Source organism: Meles meles, chromosome 4 (assembly GCF_922984935.1).
Source record: "Meles meles chromosome 4, mMelMel3.1 paternal haplotype, whole genome shotgun sequence".
Classification (NCBI taxonomy): Eukaryota; Metazoa; Chordata; class Mammalia; order Carnivora; family Mustelidae; genus Meles; species Meles meles.
In genome coordinates, this window is record NC_060069.1 from 163,124,820 (window position 1) to 163,143,264 (window position 18,445).

At 50.9% G+C, this 18,445-nt stretch overlaps 1 protein-coding gene across 1 annotated transcript; it reads left to right on the top strand.

Annotated features, from left to right (window-relative positions):
- Positions 1 to 2,432: 2,432 nt before the first annotated feature.
- LOC123940164 (keratin-associated protein 10-8-like) lies at positions 2,433 to 3,329 on the top strand. The gene has a single exon (XM_046002682.1). The coding sequence runs from the start codon at positions 2,433 to 2,435 to the stop codon at positions 3,327 to 3,329; it is 897 nt and encodes a 298-aa protein (XP_045858638.1).
- Positions 3,330 to 18,445: the final 15,116 nt, after the last annotated feature.

Genomic DNA, 18,445 nt, shown 5'->3' on the forward strand with positions numbered 1-18,445 from the left:
TCTGCTTCAGATTCCCCCTCTCTCTCTTTCCTGTCCCTCCACACTGCTCATGCACTGTCTTTCCCTCTCAAATAAATAAATAAATAAATAAATAAATAAATAAATAAATGTTTTTAAAAACAATAAGGTACTTAGGAATAAACCTAGCCGAAGAGTTGAAAGACCTGTAATCTGAAAACTGTAAAATGCTGATGAAAGAAATTAAGAAGACACAAAGAAATGGAAAAACATTCCATGTTCATGGACTGGAAATCAAACATCTTTAAAATGTCTATGCTCTCCAAAGCGATCTACACATTCAGTAAATGCCTATCAAAGTACCCCCAGCATTTTCACAGAGCTGGAACAAACAATCCTAACATTTCCTTGGAACCACAAAAGACCCTGAATAGCCAAAGCAATCTTGAAAGAGAAAGCCAAAGTTGGCGGCATCACAATTCCAGACTTCAAGCCCTATTACAAAGCTGTCATCAACAAGACAGCATGGTACTGGCACAAAACAGACACATAAATTAATGGAACAGAATAGAAAACCCAGAAATGGACCCTCACCTATATGGTCAACTCATCTTCGACCAAGCAGGAAAGAATATCTAATGGAAAAAGACAGTCTCTTCAACAAATTGTATTGGGAAAACTAGACAGCCACATGCAGAGGAACAAAACTGAATCATTTCCTCACACCACACACAAAAATAAATTCAAAATGAATGAAAGACCTAAATGTGAGACCTGAAACCATAAAAATCCTGGAAGAGAACATTGGCAGTAATTTCTGTGACATCAGCCATTGTTATAGAAACAACATGTTTCTAGACATGTCTCCTGAGGCAAGGGAAACAGAAGCAAATATTAACGATTGGGACGTCACCAAAATAACAAGCTTCCGCACAGTGATGGAAACAGCCAACAAAACTAAAACACAACCTACGGAACGGGAGAAGATATTTGTGAATGACATACCTGATAAAGGGTGAGTATCCAAAATCTATAAAGACCTTGTAAAACTCAACACTCAAAAAACAAACAATTCAATCAAAAAATGGGCAGAAGACATGAACAGACATTTATCCAGAGAAGACACCCAAATGGCCCACAGACACATGAAAAGAAGCTCACCATCACTCATAATCAGGGAAATACAAATCCAAACCATGATCAGATCCCACCTCACACCAGTCAGAATGGCTAAAATCAACAACACAAGAAACAGCAGGTGTTGGCGAGGGTGTGGAGAAAGGGGAACCTTGTGCACTGTTGGTGGGAATGCAAGCTGGGGCAGCCACTCTGGAAAACAGTGTGGAGGGTCCTCAGAAAGTTGAAAATAGAGCTGCCCTATGACCCAGCAATTGTACTACTGAGTATTTACCCAAATGATACAAACTTACTAGTTCAAAGGGATACATGCACACTGATGTTTATAGCAGCATTATCTACAGTAGCCAAACTATGGAAACATCCCAAATGTCCATGGACTGATGCATGGATAAAGAAGATGCCGTGTATATGGACAATGGAATATTACACAGTCATAAAAAAGAATGACGTCTTGCCATTTGCAATGACACGGATGGAGCTAGAGAGTATTATGCTAAACGAAATAAGTCAGAGAAAGACAAATAACATATGATCTCACTTGTATGTGGAATTTAAGAGACAAACAAATGAGCAAAGGGGGAAAAAGAAAAGACAAACCAAGAAACAGACTCTTAACTCTAGAGAACACACTGTGGTCACCGGAGGGGAGGAAGGGAGTAGATGGGGGAAATAGGTGATGGGGATTAGAGAGAGCATTTGTTGTGATGAGCACCAGGTGATAAAAATAAAAACTTTAAGAAATTAAAATTTTAAAAATAAATAAATAATAAAACTGAAAGCTCAAGAACAGAATATGCACATCATTTGGTAATCATGAGATGAATGGGGGAACAAGAACGGTGTCTGGGATGGACTGTGGGAGTCGCCCCACCGGGGTCTGAGTCTGCAGGTAGAGCAGGAGAGGGGGCAGTCCCCCGAGCCAACACACCCTTGTTTGGTGAGGTGCATCTGAGCCCTGTGTAGAGCAGACCAGAATTCACACCAAAGATACACAAGCAAAAATGGCAAGAGGAGGCCATGTTTTAGACACACCTGACCATGAGCCAATCAGCCAACATCTGCATCTCAGCGTTTGCTTTCCGGACACAAGCCAGCAGCCTTCATCAGACACACTCAGCGTCTTGGGGATGGTGTACAAATATCTTCAGCAAATAAATTAGTGAGGGTGTCAGGAAACACTCAGAGCAATAACAAGGAAAAGGAAGGCTGGGGAGACTCATGTGAGGCTCAGCACCCCAGGGACAGATATAAAAGCCCCGATGCCCAGAGCACCCCACTCACACACTGGTCACACACACCCCTGTCCTGCTCATTTCGCAGCACAAAGCTCCAGCATGGCAGACACCTGCTGCTCCAGGACTTACGTGGTGGCTGCGTCCACCCTGTCCGTCTGCTCCAGTGACCTGAACTGTGGTAGCCGTGTCTGCTCACCCACTGCTTGCACCAGCTCCTCCTGGCAGGTGGATAATTGCCAAGAGAGCTGCTGTGAGCCTCCCTGCTGTGCCCCCAGCTGTTGCCAGTCCAGCAGCTGCGCCCCCACATGCTGTGTCCCGGCCACCTGCCTGACCCTCATCTGCACCCCTGCAAGTTGCGGATCTGGTCCCTGCCAATCAGCCTGCACCAGCTCCTGCCAGCCCTCCTGCTGCAGCTCCTCCCCCTGCCAGGAAGACTGCTGTGTGTCTGTCTGCTGCAAGCCCGTCTGTTGCACCCCCGTCTCCTGCACCCCTGTCTGCTGCACCCCTGTCTGCTGCACCCCTGTCTGCTGCCAGGCCTCCCCCTGCACAGGGTCCTCATGCTGCCAGCAGTCTAGCTGCCAACCCTCCTGCTGCAGCTCCTCCCCCTGCCAGGAAGACTGCTGCACCCCTGTCTGCTGCAAGCCCGTCTGCTGCACCCCTGTCTGCTGCAAGCCCGTCTGCTGCACCCCTGTCTGCTGCAAGCCTGCCTGCTGCACCCCTGTCTGCTCTGGGCCCTCCCCCTGCTCAGCCTCCTCCTGCTGCCAGCCCAGCCCCTGCTCCTCGTCCTGCTGCAGACCGTCCTCCTGCGTGTCCCTGCTCTGCCGCCCCGTGTGCAGGCCCGCCTGCTGCGTGCCCGCCTCCCCCTGCTGTGCCCCCGCCTCCTCCTGCCAGTCCAGCTGCTGCCGCCGGGCCTCCTGCGTGTCCCTGCTCTGCCGCCCCGTGGGCTCCCGCCAGGCCTGCTGCGTGCCCGCCTCGGCCCAGACGTCCTGCTGCTGACGGGGCCGTCTCCCCCGGGGCCAGCTGGGCTAGGACCCACCCGGTGATGGTGGTCCTCCCAGCCCCCCTCAGTCTGGTCCTGACCTGTGCTCGGTGGCTGCCCACACCCAGGTCTTCCATGCGTCCACTCTGCTGACCTGACCTTGACCTAAAAGCTCCCCAGAACGCTGACCCCGCTGCTCCCCAGGGCTCCTGCTCCCAGGAGGGGCCTCCACCGCTGCTGGGTCCCCGTCCTTCCCTCCCAGTTTCTCGGCTCGGGTCCCCCGGCCTCACCTGCCGACCTCTCAGCGCCTGCTCAGACACCCCAATAAACTCTCACCAGCGCACCTGCTTCCTTTCCTCTGACCCTCATGGGGGCGGGGGGTCCAGGGGTCTGACCAGACATTGGTCTCCTCCATCCGGGAACATTTCTCGGAATGGGGGACTGAGAAATCCTGCAGGGCAGGGCCCCGGGGTGGGAGGCACGCCCCGGCCCAGGAAGGTCAGGGCTGCTGGACCCTGCGTGCCCTGGGCTTCCCGAGGCTGGCTGCCTGCACATGGGTCGTGGTCTGGGGGTTCTCAGCCCCTGGCCCCTTTCCACCCACGCCCCAGCTGGACAAACCGGCCCCGACGATCCGGCCTGGGGGCTGCAGCAGCACAGCCCCTATGGGCCCGGGGTCCCCCTGGGGTCCTCCCGCGGGCTGTACCCGTTTAGCAGAAAGGTGGTGCGTGGGGGAGGCACTGCTCCAAGGTCCCAAAGACAGTAACTAGGTTTGAAACAAAATATTACTGGTCAGTGACAGGACCCCCAGGATCCCGTCCTGGGCGGGACCCTGAAGGCCATCATCTGATAGGTCTGGACTCCGCCTGGGAGCCTGAGGGACACCGAGACCTGGTGCGGGGCCTTCCCTGTGAACTGAGAAACCGTCGGGCCTTGAATTGCTGTGAATGCTCAGATGTCAGGATGACAGTGATGTCGCATGAGGACACCGGTGGACAGGGGCGGGGACATCGAGCAAGATCACCCGCCAGCATGGCCAACACTGGCCCATCCACTCCTCAGCCCAGGAACACTGGCCCCGAGCGGTTTGCACAAGTGACCTGTGAATCCCCAGCTTTTCCCCAGTCTCCCGGGCCATGCCACCACTGCTGGTGAAGACCCTTCTGGTTTCGGTCCACACCACCCAGGGCCCTGTCCTCAGCTCAGGCCCCTTGCCTCCGCCCATCTAGCCATGTAGACCCCTTGCAGGGACGCTAATAAACTCCCATGCCCCACTTTGGTGATGGCGCCTGGCGTGTCTGGCACTCGGGCCCCTGAGGTCTGCAGTCACCCCGGTCTGGAGTCTCACTTGCACAGGGCTTGGGCGTTGAGTGCCCCGAGCCCACGTGCTACTCCTTTGATTTGTTCACAGCAAACACCACTGGCCTCACCCAGCCCTAGTCGTTCTCATAGACCTGCACAACTGCAGGAATACAAAGGACGGGGATTTCATCTCACAGCTGCTCTCTGAGGTGTGAACTCCCCATCCCCTCCTTACGAGGAGGAAACTGAGGGATGACATGTTGGGAAAACACAGTAGAGAGCCACCCGTTTGGCTTGTTGCCAGGACGCCATAAAGGCCACCCAGGAAAGGGGCCTCTGACCAGCCCCGAGCTCTACCCTGACCCCGCCCAACCCCAGGCCACCATGAGCTACAGCTTGCTCCACAGGCTGCCAGCCAGCCTGTCCCTGGCCCACCTGCTGCCTCTCCCGGGCTATGGGAGCTCCTGTGGCCACCCAGACCCCTGCATGGCTCTTCTGAGGCAGCTCCTGTGTACCCAGCCAGCTACATGCCCATGAGCTTCCCCTCGAGGTCCTGCCCGGCTCACCTAGACCATCACCTAAAGTACCCCCAATTGCTGCTGTGCCGGGACCTCCCCAACCCCACCCTGACTCAGGAAGAAGCCCCCAAGCCCTGCCCTTCCCTTTCCCACTGAATCTGTCATCATGAAAGTCTTTCCAGGGATGACCCAGCCATCTGCACTCCCCACAGAAAATGCCCCCAAAGCACCCCAAGACACCCTGAAAGGCAGAGACCATGGGCCTGATAGGCAACAGGAGACTCCCTCAGCCCCACATTGCCCCAGGGTCAGTCAGACCATGCAACTCCCTATCTGCTGAGTAACCCCCATGAATACTTTAATGTCTCACACCCTTTCTCTCTGTTTCCTGTGTGGTTTTGTTGACAAAGGGGATTCACAGTTCATCTGGGAACAGGGGACCCGGGGAGACATGTGACCAGTAGCCAGCACCCAAGTGTCTCTGCCACTCCTGTCTGGGGCTTATACTGCTGCCTTTGGGGGCCCAGGAGCTCTTCCAGCCAGCCATGTCTACCTCAGGTCATCACTCCACTGTCTGGCTACCATCACAGGTCTGAAGCTTTGCTCCAGGAAAATCCTGTGGGCTGAGAACAAAGACTCCAACCCACTGAGAGTAGGAGCAGCTCCTCCCCATGCACAGGTGGGGGCTGTCCCAGAGGTCAGCACAGGCCACAGTCTTGCTGGGAGGGGGGGACAGAGGAGACTGGCAGTCAGTTCGTCCAGTGTCCAGAAGGTCTTCTTGGGATAGGTGGGCATCCTGGACTCATGCCTACATTCACAGACAGCAGAATGTTCTCTGTTCTGGCACCAAGCCATCTGCTGGGATGCAGAGGGCAGAGAACAAGACACAGTCTCTGGAGCTCCTGCCTGCTGGGCCGGGTTGGCGGAGAGCAGCTGGGAAAGGAAGATCACAGACAGTGATAGTGGAGAAAGGGCAGAACAGTGTAAGAACGTGTCCAGACCAGAAGGTGGGAGGAAATGTGAATACACGTGTCCAGAAGCAGCCTGATGCATCTTCCCACACGCATGAGTAAATCTGAGAATGAACTCCTGGAAATGCAGAGCAACAGGTCAGATAGTGGAGGTGTGGAAATCGCATTGCCCACAAGAGGGTCTGGGTCCTCTTTTTTTTAATTTAAGTTAAATTAGCTCATATATATAGTACATCATTAGTTTCAGTGATTCATCAGTTGTGTAATAATCCAATCAAGAAATGGGCAGAAAACATGAACAGACAGTTCCAAAGAAGACATACAAATGGCCAGTAGACACATGAAAAAAATGCTCCACATCACTCGACATCAGGGTCTGGATCCTCTTAATGACAGCATAGATTCACAGCAGAGGGGCTTACATTTTTCTATCTTGGCCAACTTGATAAGGAATAATACCTTATCATTGCTCCTTTTGCCTAGATGCATAGTATCCCAAAGGTTTGGTTTATTGATTTATGCAGAAACAGGATGACAGGCATCTAAAGTCTCTCTATTTTTGATTATTACAAACAACACCACTGTGAGGGTCCTCTCCACTTACCTGTGCAGGTAAGTGTGCACCAGTGTGTTTTCACTGGGTCTAAATTCCTAGAAGTGGGAATTCCAGGTCAGAACGTTTGCTGACTTTAAATTCTGAGAGGGATCAACAAAACAAATGCCATCAAAAGGACTTTTAAAAATTGTGCCTACTAAGAGTGATGTCAGAGAATACTGGAAATGGGGAACTCTAAGAGCCCACCTCCTCACCCCCACAGAAACACTGAAGAGACTGGCAAAGCTGCGAGAATCAATTTCATCTGAACTGTGGAATATGGTCAAAGGTTCACAACAACCAAGGGAATGCTTCATCAACACAAAAGTAACTGCAGCCTGGTGGACTGGGTCCCAGTGAGGGCCCTGGTTCTGGAGAGACAGAGTGGGCCCCATTCTCTGAGAAGTGTGGTTGTCTGTGCAGTGGCTCTGGAGGTGCCCATACCAAGGACTTGGCCTTATTTCTCATAATTTGAAACTCCTTCAAGGCCGAGAAGCAGCTACACAGAGAGTGTCAAATGAACCCAATGTTGCCTGGGAAAAGGGTTATCAGTTGTGGGAAATAGAAGACACCCCAAAATGCTGAGGACAGAAAGCTGGGGAATGAAATGTTTGAAGGAATAAGGCTTTCAGGCTTCCACAGGTGGCTGGAAGTCCAGAAGACCCAACATGGCCTCCAAGAGGCCCCTGCTCAGAAAGGACCCAAGAAGACCCTAGGCACTCACCATGGGCTACACATCCAGATCTGACAGGCAGGAAGTGAAGACAAAAGCAGAGCTTTAAACTGCCTGGCCCAGGGTTCTGAGCATGGTCCCATCACACAAGAGCCCAGCCACAAAGACTGGGAAAAAATATTGTTTGGCTCCAGGTGATTAAGGAACTCTCTGTCAAATCACCCTATGACCACTGGCTAATAGAACAGTGACCACACCTGACAAAGAATGCAGTCATTAAATGAAAGTTAACAGAGGTCATTGCTAGTGGATAGACCTGCCCTACAAGAAATGATAATTCAGGCTGAAATAAAAGGGAACTAAATAGAAACACACTGATAGGTCACAACAATCAGCAACAGACTATAGGGAAGGAGAGAATCTGATATTTGGAATTATCACATTATAATATTCAAAACATCCAATTTTCAACAAAACTATGAAGTATACAAAGAAGGAAGAAAGGGTGGTGTATTCAGAGGGAAAAATGCAATTAGCAGAAAATGCCCCTGAGGAAGCCCAAGGATTGAACTTTCTAAGCAAAACCTTTAAATAAACTCTCTTACTATACTCTAAGAATCAGAGAAAACCATAGACAATGAATTAAAAGAAACTAAGAGCATAATGTTCACCAAATTGAGAATATCAATAAAAAACAAAAGTATAAAAAAAGGAACCAACCAAATAAAATTTCTAGGGTTATTGAACCAGTTGCAATAAGCGAAATGATAACCTTGCTAGAGGAGCTCAATAGCACACGTGAGCAGCTGGGAGAAAGAATTAGCAAATATGAAGACAGGACAATTGAACTACTCTAGTCTGAGGAGTAAATGGAATAAGGAATAAGGAAAAATGAGCAGAGATAACAAGACCTGCGGGACACGGTCAAGTAGACCAAAATGCACGTGACAGGAATCTCCAAAAGAGGAAAGGGGGGAAGAAAAAATATTTGAAAATACCCAACTTTTGTAGCAGCATGGACGGGACTGGAAGAGATTATGCTGAGCGAAATAAGTCAAGCAGAGAGAGTCAAGTATCATATGGTCTCACTTATTTGTGGAGCATAACAAAGAACATGGAGGACATGGGGAGATGGAGAGGAGAAGGGAGTTGTGGGAAACTGGAAGGGGAGACGAACCATGAGAGACTATGGACTCTGAAAAACAACCTGAGGGTTTTGAAGGGGTGGGGGGTGGGAGGTTGGGGAACCAGGTGGAGGGTAATAGAGAGGGCACATATAGCATGGAGCACTGGGTGTGGTGCAAAAACAATGAGTACTGTTATGCTGAAAATAAATAAATAAATTTAAAAAAAAAACAATGGCCAAAAACTTCCAAAAAAACAAAGAAACAAACCAACTAACAAACTACATATGATTCTACACATCCAAGAAGCTAAATGAACTCCAAATAGAATAAATCCAGAAACATCCACACAAAGATACATGATAACCAAACTATCCAAAGACAAAGAGAGCATCTTAAAAGCCACAAGAGGGAAGATTGACAGCCAATTCCTCATCAGAAATGTGAGGGCAGGAGGCAGTGGGATGGCGTGTTTAAAATGCTGGAAGAAGGATTGCCAACCAAGAAGTCCCTGCCCAACAAATGTAGGAAGGAAAGATTAAGACACTTCAAGGTAAATGAAAGTTAAAAGAATTCATTGCTAGGGGATAGACCTGCCCTACAAGAAATGATAATTTGGGCTGAAATCAAAGGGCACTAATGACTAATTTAGAGCCATAGTTAGAGCTCAACTCCGGGAAGGGTGCTAGTTTGGGTAGTTTTTGTGTTTATAAGGATTTGTGCATCACATCTAATTATTCATTGCCCAGTTATATTCTCACATAACCTTTTTCACTTATTCAAGGTCAGTAGTGATGTCTGCATTTTTAGTTGAGTCTTCTCTCTATTTTTCTAGTCAGTCTAGGTAAAGGTTTGTCCATTCTGTTGCTCTTTTCAAAGAACCAACGTTGGTTTCATTGATTCTCTCTGTAGTAGTTCTAGTCTCTTTTTTATGAATCGGTGCTTTGTTTCCTTCTTCTGCATGCTTTGTGTTTAGTCTACTCTTTTCTAGTTCCTTAAGATGTAAAGTTAGGTTATGGGTTTAAGCACTTCTTTTTAAATTAAGTATTGACAGCTATTAATCTGCCTCTGAGCACCGTTTTTGCTGCATCCTGTAAGTACTGGTTCATTGTGCTGTCATCTGCTTTCGTCCCAAGGAATTTCCTAACATCTTTTGTGATTTTTTCCTCAACCTGTTGGTTGTTTCAGTATGTGCTGTTTAATTTTGTGAATTTTCCCATTTTTCTTCTGTTACTGGCTTTCTTTTCACTGTGGTCAGAGAACTTTGTATAATTTCAATCTTTAAAAGTTTACTGAGATTTGCTTTGTGGCCTAACTTGTGGTCTAATCTGGAAAGTATTCGATGGGCACTTGAGAAGAACATGCATTCTGCTGTTCTTGAGTTGAATGTTTTATGCACACACTGGGTTTAGTTGGTTTATGGTGATATTCAAGGCTTCTGTTTCGTTACTGCCCTTCGATCTAGTTGTTCTATTATGTCATTTTCTTTTAGTGGAAATGGCTTATTGAAGTCTCCAACTATTATTATAGAACTGAAACTCTTTATTTCTTCAATTCTGTCATTTTTACTTCATACATTTTGGGAGTCTGTTATTTGGTGTATATTTGTTTATAATTGTCATATCTTCTTGATATGTTGACACTTTTATTAATATCTAATGTCATTTTTAGTCTCTTACAACAATATTTGACTCTGAGTCCATTTTGTCTAATTTTATTATAGCCATCCATCTCTCTTTCAGTTATTATTTGCATGAAGTATCTTTTCATCCTTTCACTTTCAATCTGTTTGTATCTTTGAATCTCAGGTGAGTGAACTGACCCAAGAAGAAATGGGCAAAACAAGTAATGAGATCACAGTGTAATCCAAAACCTCCCCCAAAAGTAAAGCCCAGGACCAGATGGTTCCATGCTGAGTTCTGCTAAACATTTATAGAACAGTTAATACTAAACTTTCTCGAATTCTTCCAAAAAACAGAAGATGAGAAAACACTTTCTAAATCATTCTATGAGGTCAGCATTATCCTGATATCAAAGTCAGATGAAGACAAAAGAAAAAAAGAACTACAGACCAAAATCTTTTATAGATTAAGATTTGTAAAACTTCCACAAAATACAATCAAACAAAATCTAGCAGGGTGTTAAGAGAATTATACACCATAACCAAGTGGGTTTATCCCAGGAATGCAAGAATAATTCAGCATGTGAAGACCAATCAGAGTAATGCACCACATTAGTAGAATGAAGGGAGGAAACATGGTCATCTCAACTAAGGCAGAAAAATCATCTGACAAAAGCCAACCTCCTCTCATAATAAAGCCCTCAACGAACTGTGAGAAGAGAACTTCCTTGACATAATAGAGGGTAAATGAAAAACCCACAGGAAACATTAGCCTCCATGGTGAAAGAATGAAAACCTTCCCCTAGGCCAGGAACGGGCAAGAATGCTCACTTCCGCCACTTTCCATGCAATATTGTGTTGGAAGTGCCAGCCAAAGCAATTTGGCAAGAAAAACAAATAAAAGACCTCCAAATTAGGAAGAAGACATAGAACTTACTATAAAGCTATAGTGATCAAAACAGTGGTCCTGGCATAATGATAGACATATAGGTCAGTGGAATAAAATTGAAAGTAGAAAAAAACCCATATATATCTGGTCAAGTGATTTTCAACAAGGGTATCAAGTTCATTTTGTGGGGAAAGTATAGTCTCTTCAACAAATGGCGCTGGGACAACTGGACATCCACGTTCAAAAGAATATAGTCAAACCCTACCTCACACCATACACAAAAGTTAACTCAAACACCAATCAAAGATTTAATATAAGTGCTGAAACTATAAAACTTTTGGAAGGAAACATAGGGGTAAACCTGCATGGCCTGAGATTTGGGAACAATTCTCTTGCTTATGACACCCAACAAAAGAAAACACATAAGTTGGACTTCATCAAATATTAAAGTTTTGTACACTGAAGGATGTTATCAAGAGACTGAAAGGCAACCTGCAGAGTAAGAGAAAAAATTTGCAGAGCATAATTCTGATAAGGGTTTAGTATCCAGAATATACAAAGAACTCCTATAATTCAATAATAAAACTACAGATAATGCAATTAAAAATGGGCAAAGCAGGGGTGCCTGGGTGACTCAGTGGGTTAAAGCCTCTGCCTTTGGCTCAGGTCATGATCCCAGGGTTCTGGGATCGAGCCCTGCATCAGGCTCTCTGCTCAGCAGGGAGTCTGCTTCCTCCTCTCTCTCTCCCTGCCTGACTCTCTGCCTACTTGTGATCTCTATCTGTCTGTCAAATAAATAAATAAAATCTTAAAAAATATATATATATAATATATATAAAAATGGGCAAAGCACTTTGATAGACATTTCTCTAAAGAAAATATTCAAATAGCCAATAAGCACTTGAAAGGAACTCCAATATCATCGGTCTTCAGGGAATGTAAATCAAAACCACAATAAGATGCCACTTCATACCCACAAGGGTGGCCACAATTTTTTTTTTTTAAATGAAAGAACAGAAGCAGTGCTGGAGAGCATGTGGAGAAAATTCTGGAAATGTAAAATGCTGCAGGTGCTGTGGAAAGCAGTCTGGCAGTTCTCAAAAGTTACACGTAGAATTGCCACCTGACCCAGCCATGCCACTGCTGGGCATACACCCAGAAGAACTGAAAAGAGGCATTGAAACAAAAACTTGTACACAAATGTCCATAGCGGCATGATTTGCAAGAGCCTAAAGGTGGAAACGACCCAAATGTCTACTGACCGAGGAACGGAGAGATAAAATGTGGTGAACCCATTTGCTGGAATATTACTGAGCCAGGAACAGGAGTGAAGCACGGGCACGCGCTACAACACGGACGAGCCTGGAAAACATCACGCTCAGTGGCCGGAGTCAGACATAAGAGGCCATGAACTGTGTGATTCCTTACATGTGAAAGGTGTGGAATAGGCAAATCCATAGGGACGGAAAGCAGATTAGTGACTGATGGGGACTGCAGAGGGACTCCTTCAGTTCAGGATTTCCTTCTGGAGGGACGAGAAGGCTCTGGATCTAGCTGGTGATCACGGTTGCACAGCATTGTGGCTTTGCTAGACTTCACCGACTTGTACACTCTAAAATGGACGAAATTATACATTTTATATATTATGGGCTCAATGTTTAAAAATCATGCCTGCTGGGCATTTCCAGGAGTGAGGCCCCCACACTGAGCAGCACTGGAAACTATTAACATGGTAAATTTTGGTTGATCTCACAGGTGAGATATTTATGTTTTAATTTGAGAACAGTTGGTCATTAATGAGCTCAAGTAGCTTTCCATGTGCTTATGGGAATTCTGAGTGTTTTGAATTTTATATTTGATTCTTTTGTACCCTCTCCTGCTTTTAGTTGTGGGGACTTTCATATTTTCATATTAACCTTTCACCCATCACACATATTGCCAATATTTTCTGGCAGTTCAATATTCTCAATTTGTATTCCAAAAAGATCCCCTTTTGGTTTTGAAATAAAACAATGATGGATTGTCCCCACATCACCCTCCTCCATACCCACCTCCTCCACATTAAATCTCAGCCCACCCTTAGACTCCATCAAGGACCTGCCTCTGCCAGGACCACTGACCATAGGCTCCAAGGAAGGAGAACTAGGACCCAAAGGTCAGTCCTTGAAACCAGTCCTCCTAATGACCTAGGGAGTGAGGCCTCACTGGGACATTCTGGCTTCTTCTTGGGGAGGGGACATCCAGTCCTCTCAGTGGGCATCCTTCTCCTTGTCACTGACATTGGCGGACACCGGGACCACAGAAGTTCACTAGCCCGTCCAGGAAGAATCAGCCCCACGTTGCCTGGTGCCCTAAAATACGCACTTCTGTCCTCTGTCCTCCCAATCACAGGCCAGATCAGCTGTTGCAAGTGAGGTCCTGCATGCCCAGGCGGGTACTCACAGAGCAGGCCCATGAGCCCGTGGTCATCACCCAGAGCCCCAGCACAGAACGGCCAGGTGGAAGGCACAGGGGTAGCCACAGGGAGCCCACACCTTCCCAACAACTGTCTGGGGAAACCAGGCTCACACCGCAGACAACCAGCCCTGCCGGAACTGTCCACAGTCCACGAGCTGAGCAAGTCATGTCATGACAGAACAGGCGCTGATGACGGTCCTCACAACCCGGACCCCAGCACGCAGGGGCGTCGTGAGCCTTCCCCTGCACAGCAGAAACATCCGGGAGGGCATAAAATCCGCCGGCCCAGCACCTCACACACACACTCACACACACTCACACTCTCAGCCTCCTCCAGCCCCACCGCCCCCGCCATGCCGCGTCCACCCTGTCTGTCTGCTCCAGCGACCGCAGCTACGGCAGCTGCGTCTGCCTGCCCGGCTCCTGTGACGCCTGCCCCGACTCCTGGCAGGTGGACGACTGCCCAGAGAGCTGCTGCGAGCCCCCCTGCTGCGCCCCCCCTTGCTGTGCCCCCTCCTGCCTGACCCTCATCTGCACCCCTGCGAGCTGCGGGTCCAGCCCCTGCCAGTCAGCCTGCACCAGCTCCTGCCAGCCCTCCTGCTGCAGCTCCTCCCCCTGCCAGGAAGACTGCTGTGTGTCTATCTGCTGCCAGCCCGTCTGCTGCACCCCTGTCTGCTGCAAGCCCGCCTGCTGCACCCCTGTCTGCTGCAAGCCTGTCTGCTGCACCCCTGTCTGCTCTGGGCCCTCCCCCTGCTCAGCCTCCTCCTGCTCCAGCCCAGCCCCTGCTCCTCGTCCTGCTGCAGACCGTCCTGCGTGTCCCTGCTCTGCTGCCCCGTGGGCTCCCGCCAGGCCTGCTGCGTGCCTGCCCAGACGTCCTGCTGCTGACCAGCTTGAACTTCTGCCTCTGGCGCTGCCGTCTTTGCTCCTGGGCACAAATGTCCTCTCTCAGGAGCTCTGACGTCCAAGACCATCCCTCTGCCCATCGGGGGACACACAGCTGCTGCCGACTGGGGACTTGAAGATGCCGCCCATCCTTTCCTGAGAAGAGATGCTCACCAGTCCCTCAGTGGAGGTGGACTGCGGCTCCCCGGGAACCCTCTTCTGTAGGGCCGGTTGCTCATGTTCCACGTGACGAAGGCCAATAGCAATAATCAATAAAATGTTTGTGTCATGACATAGAGACCGGTGTTTGTTTTCTCCTCCTCCTCGGACCCCAGAGACCGCTCCAGACTGGAGCTCTTTCTGGTGGAAGCCAACAATAAAGACATATTCTCAAACTCCACGTTCAAAGCCCCTGAGAGATGATGAGGTCTGAAAGTGTCTCTGCACACTCCGTGTCCCTTCCCCACCCTGTGGCCTTGCCCTCCCCACCGCGACGAGCCCTCCAAGCCTGGGCCATGGGAGGGGGTGGGTGTGGTTGCACAAGGCTTAGACCCTGAGGGGGCTTTGGGGTCTAGTCCATGCCTGGCCCCCTACCCGTGTGGGTTAAATGTGAGCTGAGGAGCAGCACGACCTAACTGGTGGGAACTTGAGGGTCCAGTACCCAGCACCATGCCGACTCCCTCGGAGAGAGGTGCCGCCCAGAGGAATGCCCACATGCTGCTCTGGGCCCAAGGGCTGACAGCCTGAAGCACCAGCAAATCCCTGTAGGCCCCCAGCAGGGTGCAAGGGTCAGTTCCGACGTCATTCATTCTACTCACGACTTCAGGTCTGATTGGGGAGACAGGGAGAAAGAGGCCTTGTGGACCATCCTCAGAGCAGTGGAAGAGGATGAGCCTGCCGTCTCAGTGGACCACAAGTGCTAGAGAGTCAAGTGGGCACCAGTCAGAGCAGCCAGGTCAGCACCAGGCTCCCTTCTCACCCCTTGTGCCAGGAACAGACGGAAGAGGCCCCCGGAGCCGAGCAGCAGAGGCCCGGCAGGCAGGAGGAGGAGCAGAAGGTACCTATCTCTCCACAGCGGCTGGCTCCGTCCCCTGCCCCAAGTTAGCTCTGCCCTAGGGAGATGGAGACGGAGCAAAAACCTCAGGGGGCCTCCAAAGAGAAAGGGGCTAAGTTGCAAACCCACCTTGACTCTTAAGTCCCTCAGTCTGCCTGAACTTATTCAAAACCTGCACCCATTACTTGCTCGTTTGAAGAGAAACGTGAGCACCCGCGCAGGTAAACGAACAGGGACCTCGATGGATTCTTCACGGCACAGAGTGAAAGACGTGGAGGAAGCTGCCACCGCGTCCGTAACCGAAGACCGAAGTGCAGGGATGAGACTCCCGTGGACACCAGCAAAGCACAGTGTAGCCAAAATAGTGTGGGAGGGACGGGCGGGGGCCCTGCAGGAGTCTCCTGGGCTCTGGCCCAGCGGCTCAGAACATCTAGGACCTTCTGACGGCTCCTGAAGGAAAGTCGGTCACAGCTGAGGAAGGCATGGCCAGCCATGGGTGCCAGGCTGCCCCCGGCCAGGGCGTCTACACGGTCGGCTGAACTGCTCACAGACGGGGTGTCTACACGGTCAGCCAGGCTGTTCACTGACGGGCGTCTACACAGTCAGCCACACTGCTCACTGACGGGGTGTCTACAGTCAGCCAGATGATTCCTGGCTAGGGCATCCACACAACAAGCTGTCTGCTCACAGACGACACAACTACACAGCCAGCTGGACTACTCACAGATGGGGCGTCTACACGATCAGTCTCAGTGTTCACAGATGGGGCATCTACACAGTCAGACAGACTATTCCTGGCTGGGGCATCTGCACAGGAAACTGTCTGCTCACAGACAGGGAGTCTACACCGTCAGCCAGGCTGCTCACAGACGGGGTCTGCACGGTCAATCCGACCGCTCACAGATGGGGTGTCTACATGGTCAGTCACAGTGCCCACAGACAGGGCATCTCTGCAGTCAGCCAGACTGCTCCAGGCTGGGGCGTCTACACAATCAGATTACTTTTAGATCGGCATCTATGCAGTCAGCAAGACTGCTCACAGACAGTGTCTACACAGCCAGCCAGACTACACACGGACAGCGCATCTACACAGTCTGCTGGACTGCTCCATGCCGGGGTGTCTATATGGTCAGCCAGGCTGCTCACGGATAGAGTGTCTACACGGTGAGCCGGCCACCACTGCCCAACGGCGGGGGGAGGGTGGAGTCGGAGGTGGCAGGAGACTTTACCTTGGGAGGCTTCTTTAACACGAGTACACAGTGCGGGGACAACGCTAGATGCTCCGAGACCCTCCAGATCTCGGGAGCCCTTCTGTGGGCAGCTCCCCGGCCCCAGACACCCCGTCACTGTCATGCCTCAGACCGGGACGGTCACTGCCCTCAAAAGCATCACTGAGGACCCGGGGCAGGCCTTCCCCGCGGTCTGGCGGATGGCGGCGTGGCTGCCGGGGTGCCTGGAGGGAGGGTGTCTGCAAGGCGAGGGCGTGACACGCAGAGGCTGGACACCCGTGACGGTGAGACAGGCGGCCGGCGTGGGGACTGCATGGACCAAGGCTGAGGCAGATCCATGCACAGTAGGTGCTCTGAGAGTCCCTCTGAATTTCCCATCAGTACCCCGTGACCTAACGATAATGGACTTTTCCAGATCCGTGGATCCGTGGTCCCGTCCAGGAAGGACCCCCAGCGCTCCTCTTAGACTATTTCTTGGTTCTCAGCTCCCCGCTGGCACCCTGGTGTGCCCCGGCTCCCCTGTGCTGATGACCGTGCACGCTCTGGGCGTCTCCCACCTCCCACCCAGGGCGGTCCCAGCACCCTTGCTCTTGGGTGGCCCGTGGTCACACCACAGGGGCTAAGCCCACGCTGTCAGGGGCAGGTTCTGGGCCAGGTGTCCCGACCCGGAACAGTGCAGGCTCCACGCAGGGGCACACAGGAGGGCAGCCACCCGAGGCTCTGTGCCGTGGCCCCCGAGACAGACCGCACACACACTGGGTCCCCCCGGAACACCTGCACGACCCGTTCCCTGTCCCTCCCAGCAGCTAGCGGTGCCGCCTGCTCCGTGGGCATCTACACGGCCAGCAGAACTGCTCACAGGCGGGGCGTCTACACCGTCAGCGGGCTACCGTTGCCCACGGAGAGAAGGAGTCGGAGGTGACGGGGCTCCAAGCCCGAAGCCCGGTGTCCCTCTTCCACGGCCTCTTCCGCGGCAGCCTTTCCTGTCCCTTCTGTCACGTCCCTGGGATGACGTGAGCCCCCGAAACCAATCCAGGACGGCTCCCGGGGCAAGACCCTCAGTGCACCCCGTCTGGGAAGCCGCCGTGCCTGCAGGGCTGTGTTCACCGATTCTGGGGATGAGGGTGTGGACATCTCCGGGAGCCACAGAAGTCACCCACAAAGCCCTGACCCCCTGAATGAGAGAAAGAGGAGCCGTACACGTCTGTAGGGCGCACACTTTAATTTTGATACCGGGTTGGCTCCGCATATTGGTTGCTGAGCACGGGGCCTTTTTACCTAAAAGGGGTCAAACCCCAAAGTTAGGGATTCGTCCTCAGTCTCCCCAGCAGAGTAAGAAACAACCTCACTGGTTCAAGGGACCTAGGGGGACCAAAGGAAGCCGGGGGACCCAGCAGCCTGAGCTAGGAGCGCCCACTCGCCCAAGAGGCCATCCCAGAGTGGCCAGTCCCCCAGGGCACAGGCATCTGGTAACCTGTGGCCTCTCGGCAGAGGGAGCGTTCCTGGATTCTGGGAGCCACGCCCGGAGCAAGCAGTTCAGGGACAGGCGTAAAGGAGAGACGGCGCACACACTCGGTGGGTTTCAGATCACTCTGGAGTTTATTAGACTTTTGTGCGGGGCTGCAGAGCTGGGCACTCCGCACCAGCCAGCGACACGGGGGGTGACTCTCTGCCTGGGTACCGGGATCAAGTGACTTTGCTGTAAGATGGTCTAGTCGGGTCCGGAAGGTCTGAAGTGGGTGAAGTCTGGGCTGCCTGGTAGGAGTTGGGAGAGCAGCTACTTCTGACCGCACGGAGGAGGGGTCCTAGGAGGCCGTGGGC

Coding starts and splice junctions, on each gene's coding strand:
- LOC123940164 (XM_046002682.1), top strand. CDS start 2,433: ATGGCAGACACCTGCTGCTCCAGGACTTACGTGGTGGCTGCGTCCACC.